Source organism: Pteropus medius, unplaced genomic scaffold (assembly GCF_902729225.1).
Source record: "Pteropus medius unplaced genomic scaffold, Ma_sr-lr_union100, whole genome shotgun sequence".
Lineage (NCBI taxonomy): Eukaryota > Metazoa > Chordata > Mammalia > Chiroptera > Pteropodidae > Pteropus > Pteropus medius.
Window position 1 is genome coordinate 4,078,576 of NW_024350927.1, and position 14,864 is coordinate 4,093,439.

Here is a 14,864-nt window from a genome sequence, read left to right on the forward strand (position 1 = left end):
CCGCCCCCGGGCCCGCTTTCAGAAAGACTTCCTGGAGCCTCTTGACGGACCCGCGGAGGTTCCGGCTCCTCCCGCCAGCCCCTCGCCGCCCCTCGCCGCACCCCGTGATGCAGACTCGCCGCGGCGCACGGGGCCGGCCGCCGGCTCGCTGCTGTCAGGGGCAGGGTTGGGATGGCCGGCCACTTTGTTATTGGAAACTGCTGTGTTTACCAGCGGCGCTAGGTGGGTAGCTGGCCCGCTTGGCCCGCATCCAGGTGCCTCTGCCCGGAGAGGCCGCCTCGGCCACCTGGAGCTGTTTCCGCGCTCGCGGCCACCCCTCCCCGTCCCTCTGCCGAGCCCAGTGTTCTGGAGCTGGGGGGCGGAGGAGGGGGGTGCGGCGGGGACGCGGGGGTCTCAGGCAGGATCTTTCTCTTTCTTCATACTGGGGACTTGCCAGGCCGTTATCCCCGGAGAGACAGGTTTGGGGGCTCAGTACATGGCAACCAGTTCTTCCCTGTTCTCGGGCCAAATTGGGGTCTTCTACCCCTGGCAGCCCAACCCCGCAGCCATGCTGAACCTCTCCTCTTCCGTCACCTCCACTCAGCCCCCTCCATCACATCCGTCACCTGCCTGCCAGCACAGCAGCTCCTGACCGACCCCCTGCACTGCCCTGGTCCCATACCCGCAATTCCGCCGTCAGAACGTGGCCCCAAGTGCAAGTCGGAGGCCGTCATTTCTCTGCTCACGACCCTCCAAAGGACTTCGCCGTCGCTGAGAAGAGAATTCAGGACCACCCCCAATGTCAACAGTCCCCGACTTCCAGTCTCCCACTTGGCTTCCTTGCTGACCCCCAACGCACTAAACTTATTCCCACCCCAGGCCCTTTGCACTGGCTGTTTCTTCTGCCTGGAATGTCTACAGTGCTGCCTCCTCCACTTCCCTGAAGTGTCTGCCCAAATGTCACCTCCTCAGAGGCTTTCCCTGCTCCTACCCCCATCTAAATACCACTCCCACCCGACGATCACTTCGTCCGGCCCCACTGCAAAGCTTTCTGCTCCTTTCATGCACTTTTGGCCTCCTTTATTGACTATATATATATTATATATAGTCAATCGTTCATGTGTTTATTGTCGGCCATCTTCCACATACACACGTGAAAGCAAACTCCAGGAGAGTGGGATTTATTACCCACTGTATCCCCGAGTGTCCAACAGCGCCTGGCATCCAGTCACCACTCAGTAAATACTCTGCGAGGGAGGGAAGGAGGGAGGAAGCGAGTTGGCAGGACAAGGAGCAGCCGTGATGAAGCTCGGGTTAGGAGTCCAGGTTCAAGTGTCGCTTTGAAACTCCCGGTAGAGCAACCTGCATGAGCTCCTCAGCCTGTCCGGGCCTCATCCGTGTACCGGACTTACGTTCCCACTTCTCAGGAGGATGTGCAGTGTGTGCTGGAGAAAAGTCATCAATGCTGGCTCTCCTCACCCCTCCCCCACACTCCCACCTCAAGGTCATCTGGTGTTCGCCACCAGGAAGTCCGGATGGAGGAACTGGGGCTGAGGTCATGGGCTTCAGCCAGTGACTTGGGACACACACACACACATACACACACACACCCACACACATACCACACACACACACACACACACACACCCCTACCCCGTCCCCATGTTTCATCAAGTGAGGTCTGAGGGCAGACAAGAAGGAGGCACAGACCTTGGGCGGGTCTCCCGGGCGGGTCTCCTGGGCTGTTACTGCTGCTCGTTGGGTTTCTGGCTGGAAGTGAGGAATTGTCCTGCTCTCCCTAGGGTCAGCCTATGAGATGGTTTCCCCGGAGGGTTTGGTCCCAGAACCAAAAAGATGCACAAGAATCACACCCGGGGATGAGACGGGGACTTAGCCCAGTTGTCCCACTTGGTTTTGGAGCACCTGCTCTTGGTAGGTGGCAGTGGTATCAGGTTTTGAGGGGGGGTGCCCTCTGTCTCTGGGGACAGGAGGCATCCATCACAGAGGGAGATGGGTGTCTCAGCGACTGGAAGAGCAGAGATCTGGGGAGTTAAATGGCAGGGCCACATACGCGGACGTGTGCAGCGGCTTCATTCATAACTGCCAAAACTTACGACCAAGAGGCCCTTCAGTAGGTGAACCGTGGAGCATCCAGACAATGGGATGTTATGCAGGGCTCAAAAGAAATGAGCTCTTAAGCCGTGGAAAGAGGTGGAGGAAACTTACATGCGTATGACTAAGTGAAAGAAGCCAGTCTGAAAAGGCTACATACTGTGTGATTCCAACTACATGACATTTTAGAAAAGGCCAGACTTTAGGCGACAGGAAACAGATCCGTGGTTGCCAGGAGCCGGGGGCAGGGAGGGGTGAATAGGCAGAGCACAGGATTTCTAGGGCAGTGAAGTTACTCTCTGTACGATTCTGTGTGTATCCGTGGTAGATACAGTCATTGCTCACCTGTCCAAACCCGTGGAAGGCAGCACCAAGAGTGAACCCGCACGTGAACCGTGGACTTAGGGCGAGGATGATGTGTCAGGGTGGGTCCATCAGTTGTAACGGATGTCCCCATCTGGTGCTAATGTCGATGGGAGGAGAGGCTGTGCCTGTGTGGGGGCCAGGACGATGAGAGAAATCTCGGTACCTTCCGCTCAATTTTGCCGTGAGCTTAAAACTACTCTAAAAAAATGAAGTCTATTAATAAAACATTATTTTTAAAAAGCAGAGAGAGGGTTGGGAAGCAAGCGTCTGTGGGAGTAGGGGGGTATTTTACACGAAGGGCCTCTCAGTTAAAGACGCGCTTGAGCAGAGCCTAACAGAAGAGAGGGGGGTGGGGAGAGGGCCGCTCGGGGGAGGGGCACAGGGAAGGGGTGCAGAGGCCCTGGGACAGGAGACCAGCCAGCCCTGGGAGTGGGGGAGCTGAGGGCGGAGAGGTGGGGACATCGGTCAGATGAGGGAGGGCCCGTGCTCATGGTGAACACTGTAGATGTCACTCTGAGTGAAACGGGGAGCCACTGGGAGTTGCGAGCACAGTGACGAGGTCTGAGTTACGTTCTAGAAGGATGGCTCTGGCTGCTGTGTGGGGGACAGTCTATTCTGCTGCAGGGGCGGAGGCGCTGGACCAACGGTCAAAGCAGGGAGACGGTTTGGGCCGTTGCTAGGGCCCAGGTGAGGGTTGACGGGGGGCTGGGCCCGGAGTGGCCGCCACGAAGGAGACGAGAGGTGGCCAGCCTCTGGATCCCAGAAGTCAGACTGACAGGTTGGGTGTAGGATGGGGAAAAACCATCGATGGCGGACAGGAGGAATCTTCAGGGGGAAAAGAGGCGGGCATCTCCTGTCCTCAGGGGTCCTTCCCCCTCAGGCTCTAAAGGCCCCCAGGGTGCCACAGCGGGGTGAGGGTCATCACTGTCACCCATTCAACAAGTACTGCACCAGTGGCGACCCTTCCTTCCCTGGGAGGGGAACGCCTCGCCATGCAGTCCTTGTCATGCGGCCCGTGCTCGGTGGCACCTGTGCAGCAAATGAATACGTCCTTTCATGGAGTCCCCTGCTCCTACAGGTGGAGCACAGTGGCCGAGGGCACAGGCTGGGCATCAGACAGAGCAGGTTGGAGGTGGGCTCCACCCGCTACTGACCGAGTAACCTCGGGCATGTCGCACAGCCCCCCGTGCCTCGATTTCCTCGGGCACCCAATGGGTGCCCTACCTCGCTCCTGCGGCCGTCACAGGACCGGGTGGGAGGCTGCCGCAGGCGTACCCTGCGCTCATGCTTGTCCCTGTGACTCCCAGGGGGCCGGTTCCGGGCTGGACGTCGGCCGGGAGGAAGTCCGTGTCCAGCTCCAGGCTGTGGTCAGGGGCCCGTAGGAGGAAGACAGCATCGGCTGCTCTAATTTGAGGAGCTTCGTAACAGTCCTCTCAGTAGCTGAGCCAGCGGTAGCCAGAACATTCTCGGCATGTCCCAAAGGGGACGAGGCCAGAGCAAGCCTACCATGGCTCCGTGGGAAAGTCCCGCCTGTCACTTGGGCAGCTCAGCAGTGCAAGGACAGGAAGGAGCAGGCGAGCTCTGTAGCCTCACAGAGAGGCCGAGCGGTGTTTGTCACCCCTGACCTGCCGAGTGGTGTTTGTCACCTCCGACCTGCGGGGGTAACCCGGTAAGTGGCGGGACACAGGTAATGAACCTGGGCATGGACAGGGGCACGTAGAGTTTGGAGGAAAGGTAGAAAGACTAAGCTGTCTGGAAACGTCTCAGGGTAGTGCCTGCCATCAATTCTCCTGAAGGCTGGGTGTCGCGTGATGGGTGACTGGCTGGCACTCCCACTACTACATGAGAGCTGAGGCATTCCTAGAAAAAAAAAAACTGTGGTTTATTCCTAAAAAAAAAAAAAAAAAGGTCTGTCCTGCAGAGGAACTTAACTATTTTTCAGCACCAGAATCTTTGTAGAAATGACTGTTGTAGAGGCCCAATTAAAGTGTCACTGCTCTGGATGGCCTGGGACCCTACCTACCAAGGCCCCCACCCCTCGGCAGCCCCCGAGGGTTCTCACCGGAACCCCTCCAGGGTTCCCCGGCGCTCAGTGTCAAAACCTCTCCTAATGGGTGACCTGCAGCCCGCTCCACAGTTTTGTCCCCTGTCCCACCTTCCTGGGCCGAGGCTGTGGCCAGAGCAGGGTCTACTAAGTCAGGGAGAATGGACAGGTCTCTAAGATTGTGCTTCTGCCCTAGTCAAGGCTGTTTCTAGAGGCCGAGAGGCCCCGGTTGGGGTCTCCCAGGGGTCTGTTGCCTTAGTGACCCCACTTTTCTGGGGGATAGTGGGATCTTCTGCGAGCAAGGGGGCATCTATTTCTGTTCCTGGGGTAATAGGAATAACAACAAGAATAATAACAACTGTTATTTATCGTGTCCTTTCTTCGTCCTCCCAACCGCCCTTCAAAGTGGGCATTTTAATAACCTTAATTTATAGAGTGGTTAAGTGGGTTTTCCGAGTCTGTGGAACTCATGAGTGGCAGAGCAGAGAACTGAGCCCGAGCAGTTCAGCCCCCGAGCCTGTGTTCCAGGCCATTCTGTTCAGGAGATGAGGGGTCTCTTTTTGGGACAGGGATGGGCAAGAGAGGAAAGCTCGGGACTAAACTTAGACTAGCCACGTACCTGTTAAGAGCGCGTGTGTCCATGTTTCCGATATCACCCACCCACACACACACGCCCACCCATCTGGGTCTCGCGGGCACCCCTAGAGGTGCCTCTAGAGGTGTTACACACTGACTTTTGCTGCTTGCGTGTCCTCATCCAGCCTCGAGGATGGATTTTTATTAACATCCTCTTGCTGGAGGGATTGGGTGGAGGAGGGCGACTCAGCCTTCACATTGTGACCTTCCTGTCTCCCACCCCCTCAGCCGTGGTTTGGGGTCTCTAGTGGGTATTTTCTTTCCTTCTGAGAGAGACGCCAACTCTGGTCTAAAACACGGGGCCCAGGGACTCGGAGCTTTCCAGGGCTGCCAGTTATAAACACATGCTCCTCCCAGGACCCACCCAGAGACCACCTGGCTCACGTCACTCGTGGGACTGTGCTCTGCAGCTGGACTCCAGCAATGAACGCCAAGTCCAGGCCTCGGTGAGAGCCCCCAGGCGAGGAAGGCACGGCTGGGTGAAAAGAGCCCGTTCTCTGGTCAACAGGTTTTTCTCGAGGCCTCTTAGAACCAGTGCCATGTGACAGCAAAAGCTGGGTCTTACTCTGTGCCTGGTCCGTGCTGGATGCTGAGGTTACGAGATAAGTAGGGTGCTCGCAAGCTCGTCGTGGTGGCATGGCAGGGGTGCTGACGAACAGGCCCAGCACGCTGGCCTCTGTGCACTAACTAGTGGAGGTACAAACAAGCATTAGCGCTGGCGGTCAGGAACTTGAGTTCTGAATCACATGGCTCTGCTAGCGATGAGCGGTATGACCTTGGGCAAGTCATTTTACCTGTCTGAGCCTCACCCATAAAATGGCAAGAGTAACCATACCCACTTGTGGGATCGTGAGGATGAAAGGAGAAAACACACAGAGGGAGTCAGCACAGCACCTGGCCCGTGGCAAGTGCTCAGTAGATGTTGGCCATTGCATAGCGTGGTTGTGGGAGGGTCGAAGGGGCATCGGGGAAGCTTCAGAACTGGAGGGGCATTCAAGTGGGGTTCTGCAGGATGAATAGGAGTCCACAAGTAGACCTGGCATTTAAAACAGAGAAAAACAGCCTGTTCTGAGCACGAGGTAGAGTCACAGGAAACCCCGAATGGGTGAGATTTAGTCCCTGCCCTCCGAGAGACAGGACATAGTCTGGAAACGGCGATGACAGCACCCCGACGGCCAAGCGCAGTGTGTAAGTGTAAACCGGGAACTCGGGGGTCCCTGCGAGCCCCTTCACTCATTCACTCAACAGCGAGGAGAGGAATGCAAACAGACGGTCACCTCACAGTGGGCGGGAGCTCGGAGAGGCCCTGCGCGGGGCTGGACCCTCTGTGCTCAGTGACGCGCGTGTAAAGGATCTGCTTGAGCAAGGATCTGGGGGGAAGCGGAGTTCTGCCTTTTTTTCTTACGTTCGTAAATAACGGTGCTGGTCTTTGGAGACGGCCTTCCTTAGACAGACCAGCGTAAGGAAGCCAGTGACCGTCAGCCGTGATCCCAGCCTGAGACGCCCCCTGCTCCTAGCAGCCTGGCGACTTCCTACATTTTAACTAGCTACATTTTCATAGTTGAGATTATCCCATGTGGGTGACGCTGCACCCTTTTTCCGACAGTTAGATCCCCGAGCATTCTCCCCTATCACGAGCACTCAGCAGCAGAGGAGGACACATCGAAGGGTCGAGCTCTGATTTTCTCAGCTCCTTCTCCCCATGGACAATAATAATGAGAGCACCTACTGACGCTGGGTGGGTACCAGCTTCTGTGTGCTCAATCCGCACGAGACCCCATGAAGAGAGGAAATGGCCTTTCTCCTACTGGGAGAGGGAATAGTGAAGAAAAAAAAAAAATACCTGGGTTCAAATCCCAGCTCTGTCACTCAGTTGCTGTGTGACCTCAGATAGGTTGCTTAGTGTCTCTGAGCTGTGGTTTTCTTATTACATGATGGATGTAATACAACAACCTTATAAATCCCCCAATTTAAATGAAGTCCCACTCATGGTAATGTTTGTCTGACTTTCCTCATTCCTTCGCATCTTCCCCCATGGAACACGGGCTCCCTGAGGCAGGGACCATGTCTCTTGCATTCTCCGTTCAGTCCTCAGTACTGGACACAGCACCCAGCCCACAGCTGGCCCCCTGCGAGGTCCTGGTGGGCGGATGGATGGGGCGGTCATGGCCAGGGAGTGAGACGAAGCGGGAGGAAGATCGGGAGGGGATGAACGCTGTGTGAGGGCACGTGGGGTTTGGGAGAAGAATTCTCAAAGCTTGGATTATTCCACCAAGCCTCTGGGTGTCTCTGTGGAGCATGAAGGATCTGGGTTCGAATACTGACTTTGGGCAAGTTCCTTAGCTCCTTTGAGCCACAGCCTCCTCCGCTATCAACAGTGTATAATAATAGCCTTCGATCTTGGGGGGCTGCACAGGCGTTCAGGTTCACTGTCGCCTTTGCGAGGCTGGCTCTAAGGGAGAGAAGGGGAGGAACCGTGCTTTTGCTAGGAGGCCTAGCCGGGCCCCCCTCCCCTGGTAGGCCACAGGTCTTTCTCCGCTGCCCTCCTCCTTACCGGTCACTGAGGCACAAGAGGACAGAAGCCAACTGTTTGCCCCCAAGAGGAAGGAAGGCCAGGAGGTGTCAAGCTACCCTGAGCCTTTACTTTACAAACCAGGCTTAAGAATAAATCCCAGGCTGCTGACCTTCCCTGGCTGCTCCCTGCCACTGGAGTTAATTAGGAGGAGGCCGTTTTGGGTTCCCAGGGGTCATGAATCTGCCCCCTCCGCAGCCCGGCCACCCCAGGCCCCTCTCAGACTCCTGCCTCTGGCCGGCCCAGTCCTCACCTCATCCTAGCACTGGGTGGGCCTCTTGTTCTGCCAGCCGTCCAGGCTCAACCCCAGGGGGCTCTGGGCAGGGATCACCTGGGCAGGCCTGCTGAACTATACCTGCCAGCTTCCTGGTCAGTGACCCTGGGTCCCTGAGGGTTCTGAGCAGGGGACTGGAGGAGGAAGAGCCAGGAAGGGACAGTGGCTACATTAGGTCCAACCATTCCCTTTACTCAGCTCTCTCCCTTACCTCCCATTCCTAGGGGACCAGCCCCAAGCCACCCCCTCACCATGGAGATGCGCCTGGGTCCTAAGACCGGAGCAAGGCCAGCCTGGACCTCGGGGACTCTGAGCATCCACCACCGTCACACACACAGAGACGCAGAGTGAAAGAGACATACACAGACACACAGACACACACACAGACAGACTCACACACTCAGACACACAGTGAGGTGCACACACACCTGGGCCTTGTTTTTATCTGAGATTCTTCAAAGGTCTCAGCCTCTGACCTGGCCCCGGACCTCTCAGCTCAGTCCCAGGGTGGTTTTGGGGAAATCCTGGGTCTCACTGACTCTTGGTCTAAGTAGACGCTGTGTTGAAGGTTCTGGGACCCTAAAGGGGTCAGTCAAGGAAGATGGGATGGTGTCAGCTTTGGAGAGGCCACTTAACCACTTCCCACCCCATCCCACCTGTGATCTGGAACTTTCATTCATTCACTCAACAAACAGCACAAGCCACGCTGGGCCCTGGGATATGAAAATGAACAAGCCAGAATTGAGGCCTGAGGGGTTTGGGTGAGGAGGGCAGAAAGCAAACCTGCCACAAAGCCCAGGGAGAGGTGGGGCTTTGAGCATAGAAGTGAGGGGGCCAGTCCCCCAGCCACCGGAGGCACCCCTTCCTCTGCCTCACCAGACACTAGGGAACCATGCAAACCCAGGGTCCTGTTCCCCGTACGAGCTGGTTGTGGGATGGGGAAGGAGGCCCAGGATTACATTTAGCTCAAGTGGACCTACTCAGAGTTGGATGGATGGATGGTTGGATGGATGGATGGATGGATGGATGGGCGGATAGGATGGATGGATGGATGGATGGATGATGGATGATGGAGGATGGATGGAAAGAAGAAAGAAAGGTAGGTCGGTAGGTTTCGGTGGGTAGATGAATGAATGGATGGGTGGATGGATGGGTGGGAGGAAGAACGGGTGGACAGACAGATGGGATGACAAGAAAGGATGGAAGGGAACGTGGGTGGTGATAACTACATGGCAAGGTTGAGGTCTGGTGGAGTGGAGGTCACCTACACCAAACGGCCTTCCTGGAACAGATATTTGTGTCATCTCTTCTGCATTAAGTTAAACTCTCCAGCCTCTCCTGGAGGACCACATGCTAGATCTGTTTTTAGTTCAAGAGACGAGAAAGTATCCTTTGGAGCCTGACTAATTGCAGTGCATTTGCCCTTGATGGACTTTTGCGGTCATGGAGAGCCGCTGATGGAGACCTCCCTCATAAGTCCTCCCCGTATTTCAAGACTTCAATTAAAATAACTAAAGTAGTTGGAAGAGGTGGGTTTTCAAACGGGGCTTTCCCAGAGGTGTTTTAGCAGTTGAGAAAACATTTTAATTTTCTTTTTAAAACTATTTCAAAAGTTTTTAAAACATTTCTAATTTGAAAAAATCAAGTCCCTTGGAGACTAACCAGCACCTTTCTGTATCCCATCAGCTACAGCCATTTGGGGCCCTTTCTGCTTAAGTGAAATTTCTGAGACTTCAAGGTAAACAGTTGATAAACTTTTACCACCGACAACTGCTTATCGGTGTGACTTTTCTCTATACTGAGTCACAAAGCAAAATACAGAAATCAGTTGGATTCTGGTCTGGTGTGATTGGTCCCTAACCTCCACTTGAAAGTGTTTGTCTTCCCAAATAGCCTTTCTTTTTCCAATAGTTGTTTTAGAGTAAGATAATATGGACTTGAATATGTACATGTATTCTTTGTCCTGGTTTCACACGTTGGGGTTTCTATGTTGAGCTTTATTTTTTAAATTTTTCAAGGAGAAATTTCATTGATAATTTTTTTTTTTTAAGGGAAGAGAGAAATAATAAAAATAGAAACCCATTAGTCTAATCCCCAAGCAGCGTTTATCTCTTCCATCCTCTGGCTGACTCCAGCGTGGCCTCTTCTCCCTCTATGCTGATTAAGCTGAGTCCTAGGGTCCTTCTTCCCCTCCCCCAACCCCGACCTCCTGGCTTCTGACCCTCCGGCTTCTGACTCTCTTACCAGCTGAGACCTCTCGAGAACACGTGTGTCATTCTCGCTTAGGTGAAGGTTGTGGATTATCCAGGCTTCTCCGCTGAGCCTTTACGGCCGGCCGTTCAGAAATTGGTCCAGCTCCTTTAAGAATTCATTTCTTGGTCCTGCCAGAGTCACCTCCTGGCATAATGAGCCCTGAGTTTATTATCTGGGGGCGGGGGCGGGGGTGCAGGGGGAGGGGGGAGGCAGTTTCCTTCTCAGCGGGAGCTTGGCTGCCTCTCTTCCTGGCCCTTCTTCCAAATGTGACCATGACTGAGTGTGACCATGACCGAATGTGACCACAGCAAGGTGAAGGCTCTGCTGAGCCTCTGCGCGCGACTCACGGCCGGAAACTCCCAGTGCAGTCTAATCGCTGCTGTTCGTAAACCTGGCTCTCGACCTCGTTGTTGAGGAAGCCAGTTTGTTCCTGAGAACATTCTGGAACATTGTACGGAACGAGCTCTGCTATTGCTTCCTACCCACATAAGATAACTAGAATTGGGCTGGCAGGTGTCCCGCTGGAAGGAATGTCTAAGAAAGACTTGTAAATAATCAATTGATTGGGCAGAAATGGGCTCAGAAACTTGGTTCACCTCCAGCAAGGCTGTACCCCTTTCAAAGAATCGTGTTGTTAATTTGCTTTGCATACTCTCTTTGGATGGAATCGGGGAGGCCAATCCTTGGGCAAATTACTTTAAATACTGAGTTTCTGATGGCAGTCATTGAATCACGATGGCTTGCTTAGTGATCACCTGTTCAGTACTGTTACTCTCTCCTTCCAGATTGTTCTCTGGGGCCGGACTGAGAAATGCCTGAAGGAGACCACAGAGGAGATTCGGCAGATGGGCACCGAGTGCCACTACTTCATCTGTGACGTGGGCAACCGGGAGGAGGTGTACCAGACAGCCAAAGCTGTCCGAGAGAAGGTAAGTAGCTTGGGAGGGTCCGTCCTCAGCTCAGCAGGACACAGGGAGTGCCAGCCGGAAAAGAACAGTGTCACGCGGCTGGGGAGCGAGCGTTGCTTATGGCAGAATGGCTGTTTCCGGGGCATCTTTGGGGACTCTCCAGAAGGCTGGCCTGAAAGGCAGCGCTCATGCGCGTGTGTGTGTGTGTGTGTGTGTGTGTGTGTGTGTGTGTATGTGTGTTGCAGGGGGCAGGGATTAGGGGTGTGGGTCGATTACATAATAGGAGTAATCATCCGTTATCTTCTTTGGAACTTTAGACTTTGTGAGTTTCAAGTTTCGATCCGAAACCCTGGGGCATAAATGTCCCATTGCCCTCAGGGAAAATCCTCCTGACTCCATCCGTCTGTTTAGACCGAGAGTATCAGGGAGCTGCAAGAGGGCAAAATCCACCTGTTAAGTGTCTGGCACGTGGTAAATGTTAACTATTTTTATGTAACAATAACCCCCTTTATTTAAAAAATGTGTTCCGTGCCGTACATGACTTCTAATCCCCAGAACACCTCCGGTTTGGTTTTTGGCTCCATCTTACAAATCACGGCCGATGCTCAGAGAAACACCGTGGCTGCCCAAGGCCACAGGTCCCGCCCCTACAGGGGTAGGCCACTGGGGCTGGCCTACCTAATGGGCCTGCGGTCCCCTCTTACCCGCAGGTGGGCGACATCACCATCCTGGTGAACAACGCCGCCGTGGTCCACGGGAAGAGCCTGATGGACAGTGACGATGACGCCCTCCTCAAGTCCCAGCACATCAACACCTTAGGCCAGTTCTGGGTAAGGGCTGCCCCTCCCCCCGGGAGCCTGGGCATGGAGCGGGGTGGGGGAGGCTCACCTGGGCTTGGGCTCCCGCCAGGGGCCATGGTCCAGGACAAGGTGGCTGGAAAGAGGAATGTGGCTGCTCCACACTGACCTCCCCGCCCGCCCTCAGACCACCAAGGCCTTCCTGCCACGCATGCTGGAGCTGCAGAGCGGCCACATCGTGTGTCTCAACTCCGTGCTGGCGCTGTCCGCCATCCCCGGCGCCATCGACTACTGCACCTCCAAAGCCTCGGCCTTCGCCTTTATGGAGAGCCTGACCCTGGGGCTGCTGGACTGTCCGGGCGTCAGCGCCACCACCGTGCTGCCCTTCCACACGAGCACAGAGATGTTCCAGGGCATGAGGGTCAGGTCAGTGAGCAGGGGACCCGCCTCCTCCGGGACAAGCCCCGCGGCTGATCGGACCCGGGCAGGGGCTTGCTAGGCCCAGGGAAAGCTGGCCGCAGGAGTGCGCACCTCCACCCGACGTGCACGCACGTTATCGCAGATTTTGAATTTAGAGGAAGCTGGATTCGTGACCGTTGATGTTCCACGTTAGCTTTCCCTCTCCCCAGGAGGTCTTGGCTTGGTTTCTCTTCATCTGGGCATACAGGAGGTACTCGATAAATGCACGTGCAGGGGAAGTGCAGCCGTGGCAATCCGCGATTTTAACGGGGCGCCCTGAGCACAGAAGGGGGCGGGACATTCGCAGACCTCGCCTTCGTGTGTCTCGTTCACCTCCTGGCATAGCTTTAACAAGAAAATTCAAGGTTTTCCTCAAGTCATTTTTCCACCGCGGTTCCGAGCGTGGGCCCAAACTGCCCAGGGCTGAATCTCAGCTCGGCGTCACCTTGGACAAGTCATTTGGCTTTTCTGAGCCTCATCCACATGAAGGGTTAGATACTTCACAGGTTAGGTACTCCTGTGTGTGACTCGACTAGCCCGCCTGGCAAGTAGTAAGCTCTAGGTGAAGGTTAGTTACCTGCGGTTGGTCGGGTGAGCCCCGAAAGCTCAGGAGAAGAGCATTAAAAGGACGATTGGTCCTTAACCAACTCCCATATCCTGAAAGAAGAAAAAGAGAGGAGAAGCCTGGGCTTCCTCTCCAACCATACTTAGCAGCCGCCCGGGGTCGAGGGTGGGAGACAGGTGTTTGAGACTGCGTCTTAACTGATGGGTTTCCCAGCTAGAGTGGCCGTATAGGTGGGCACTGTCTGTAAGTCGCTGTTGCTTGATCTTCTGTGTTCCAGCCGCACCAGATGCTTTCCAAATGCTGCTGCATGTGGCTGTCAGCAGCCCTTATCCCCATTTCACAGACGAAGGGACCGAGGCTCAGACAAAGAAAGTAACTTGCCCAAGGCCACACAAATAGAAAGTGGCCGAGCGTGTTTTTCCCATGAGTTTGTGCTGCCTCCGTGGGAGTTAATAGCTCTATGGGATCCCTGTATACCCATCCCACCCCCATGAGAGGAAAGAGGAAGTCCCGCCCACACATGTGTCCTGCACGAGGTGTCCTCTGTCACGTTCTTCTGCAGGGAATACCAGAAAGGGCCCCCCTGAATCCATGGCTCTTGGTCTAGCCATCCTGTCTTTCTTTCCCCAATAGTAGGGCTGGCCCGGGTGGGGACTGGAAAACCAGACTGTCTGCTGAGTCTGTGGGGTTCCAGCATCAGTGAGCTGCCTCGGCACATTCATCCCTTCCAGACTACACAGTTTGGGGACCTTAGCAGCACATCGTGACAGCAAAGGAAGCGCAGGGTCGGGGGTGAGATCCTGGGACTCTCTGAGCAACCACATCCTAGCCGGGGGCCCAAAAGTTGTCCTTTGCTCAGGATGACATCAGACCCAGGTTACTCATCACCCTTAATCCTCCTGGTGCCAGAGCAGCTTCACAAGCCCTTTGTGGGATTGAGGTCAGACCCAGCAGCATCAGCCCTGCGCCTACAGGCTCCCGAGGGGTGGGACAAGCAGTGAGTGAGGGCGTGGACAGAGCACTGGCCTGAGGCTCCTGCCAGCCTGGTTTGAATCCTTCCTACCCTGCCAACTCCCCAGAGCCTGTTTCCTTCTCTGTAAATTGGAGCAAATGATTCCCATTGAGCATTCAGCACAGGCCTGGCACTCAGAGCATCATCATTATGTAGTCTCAGGTCAGATGCCTCTAGCAGGCATGAGAAGCTCCTGATGTGTGCTTATTCAATCATTCATTCAATCATTCATTCAATCATTCATTCATCAACGCCATGGAAAGTGCTCTGTGAATATTTGAATGAATCAACGAATCAATCAATGAAGCAATGAATGAGCGAACCAGCAGCCTGGACAGAGAAGGGCATCCCAACAGAGCCCCCGCTTCCAGACAGATGAGCAGGATATATTTGGGGAACGGCAAGTGATTCAGTGTTTATTAATTCAGCAAGCATTTATTAAGCACCTGCTATGTGCCAGACACAGCACACGGGGGATACAACACGGAGCGAGACCAACCTAACTTCTGCCCTGTAGAACTCAGTCTGATGGGGGAGACAGGGCGTTAACAAGGAAACAAACGGGCAAGGCCATTCTAGATGTGTAAGCACCATCGAGGAAATTAGGGAGACATCAGAGGCCACTCCGAGTGGACGGGCCGAGACACCTCCCTCAGGAGGAGCTGGGAGGAGGGAGCCAGGCTGATGGGACAGCTGCTAAAAGATCCTGAGCCCGGAAAGGACTTAAGTGACAAGAACGGGAAGATTGGCCAGGACGGCTGGAGCAAGCGGGGGTCAAGCAGCAGTCAGGGCCCCGAGTGAGCAGGGGTGTGAGCAGGGCAGCAACATGATCTCGGCACGTTGAAGGAGCCATCCGCAGTGCTTTGGAGATGGGGCCCCGGTGGCTG

General features: G+C 55.0%; 1 protein-coding gene across 2 annotated transcripts in view; it reads left to right on the plus strand.

The window, feature by feature from the left end:
- The window catches only part of DHRS3 (dehydrogenase/reductase 3), a 34,121-nt gene that overhangs the window by 16,193 nt on the left and 3,064 nt on the right, over positions 1–14,864 (plus strand). Inside the window, exons 1-4 of one of the 2 annotated variants that reach the window (XM_039842180.1) lie at positions 4,102–4,126; positions 11,022–11,165; positions 11,855–11,974; positions 12,129–12,367. In XM_039842180.1, coding sequence (XP_039698114.1) covers positions 11,082–11,165; positions 11,855–11,974; positions 12,129–12,367 — 443 coding nt within the window. In that variant the 5' untranslated portion in view covers positions 4,102–4,126; positions 11,022–11,081. Of the gene's footprint in view, positions 1–4,101; positions 4,127–11,021; positions 11,166–11,854; positions 11,975–12,128; positions 12,368–14,864 lie in introns of those variants that run through there. The other variant, XM_039842179.1, reaches the window with a different exon arrangement.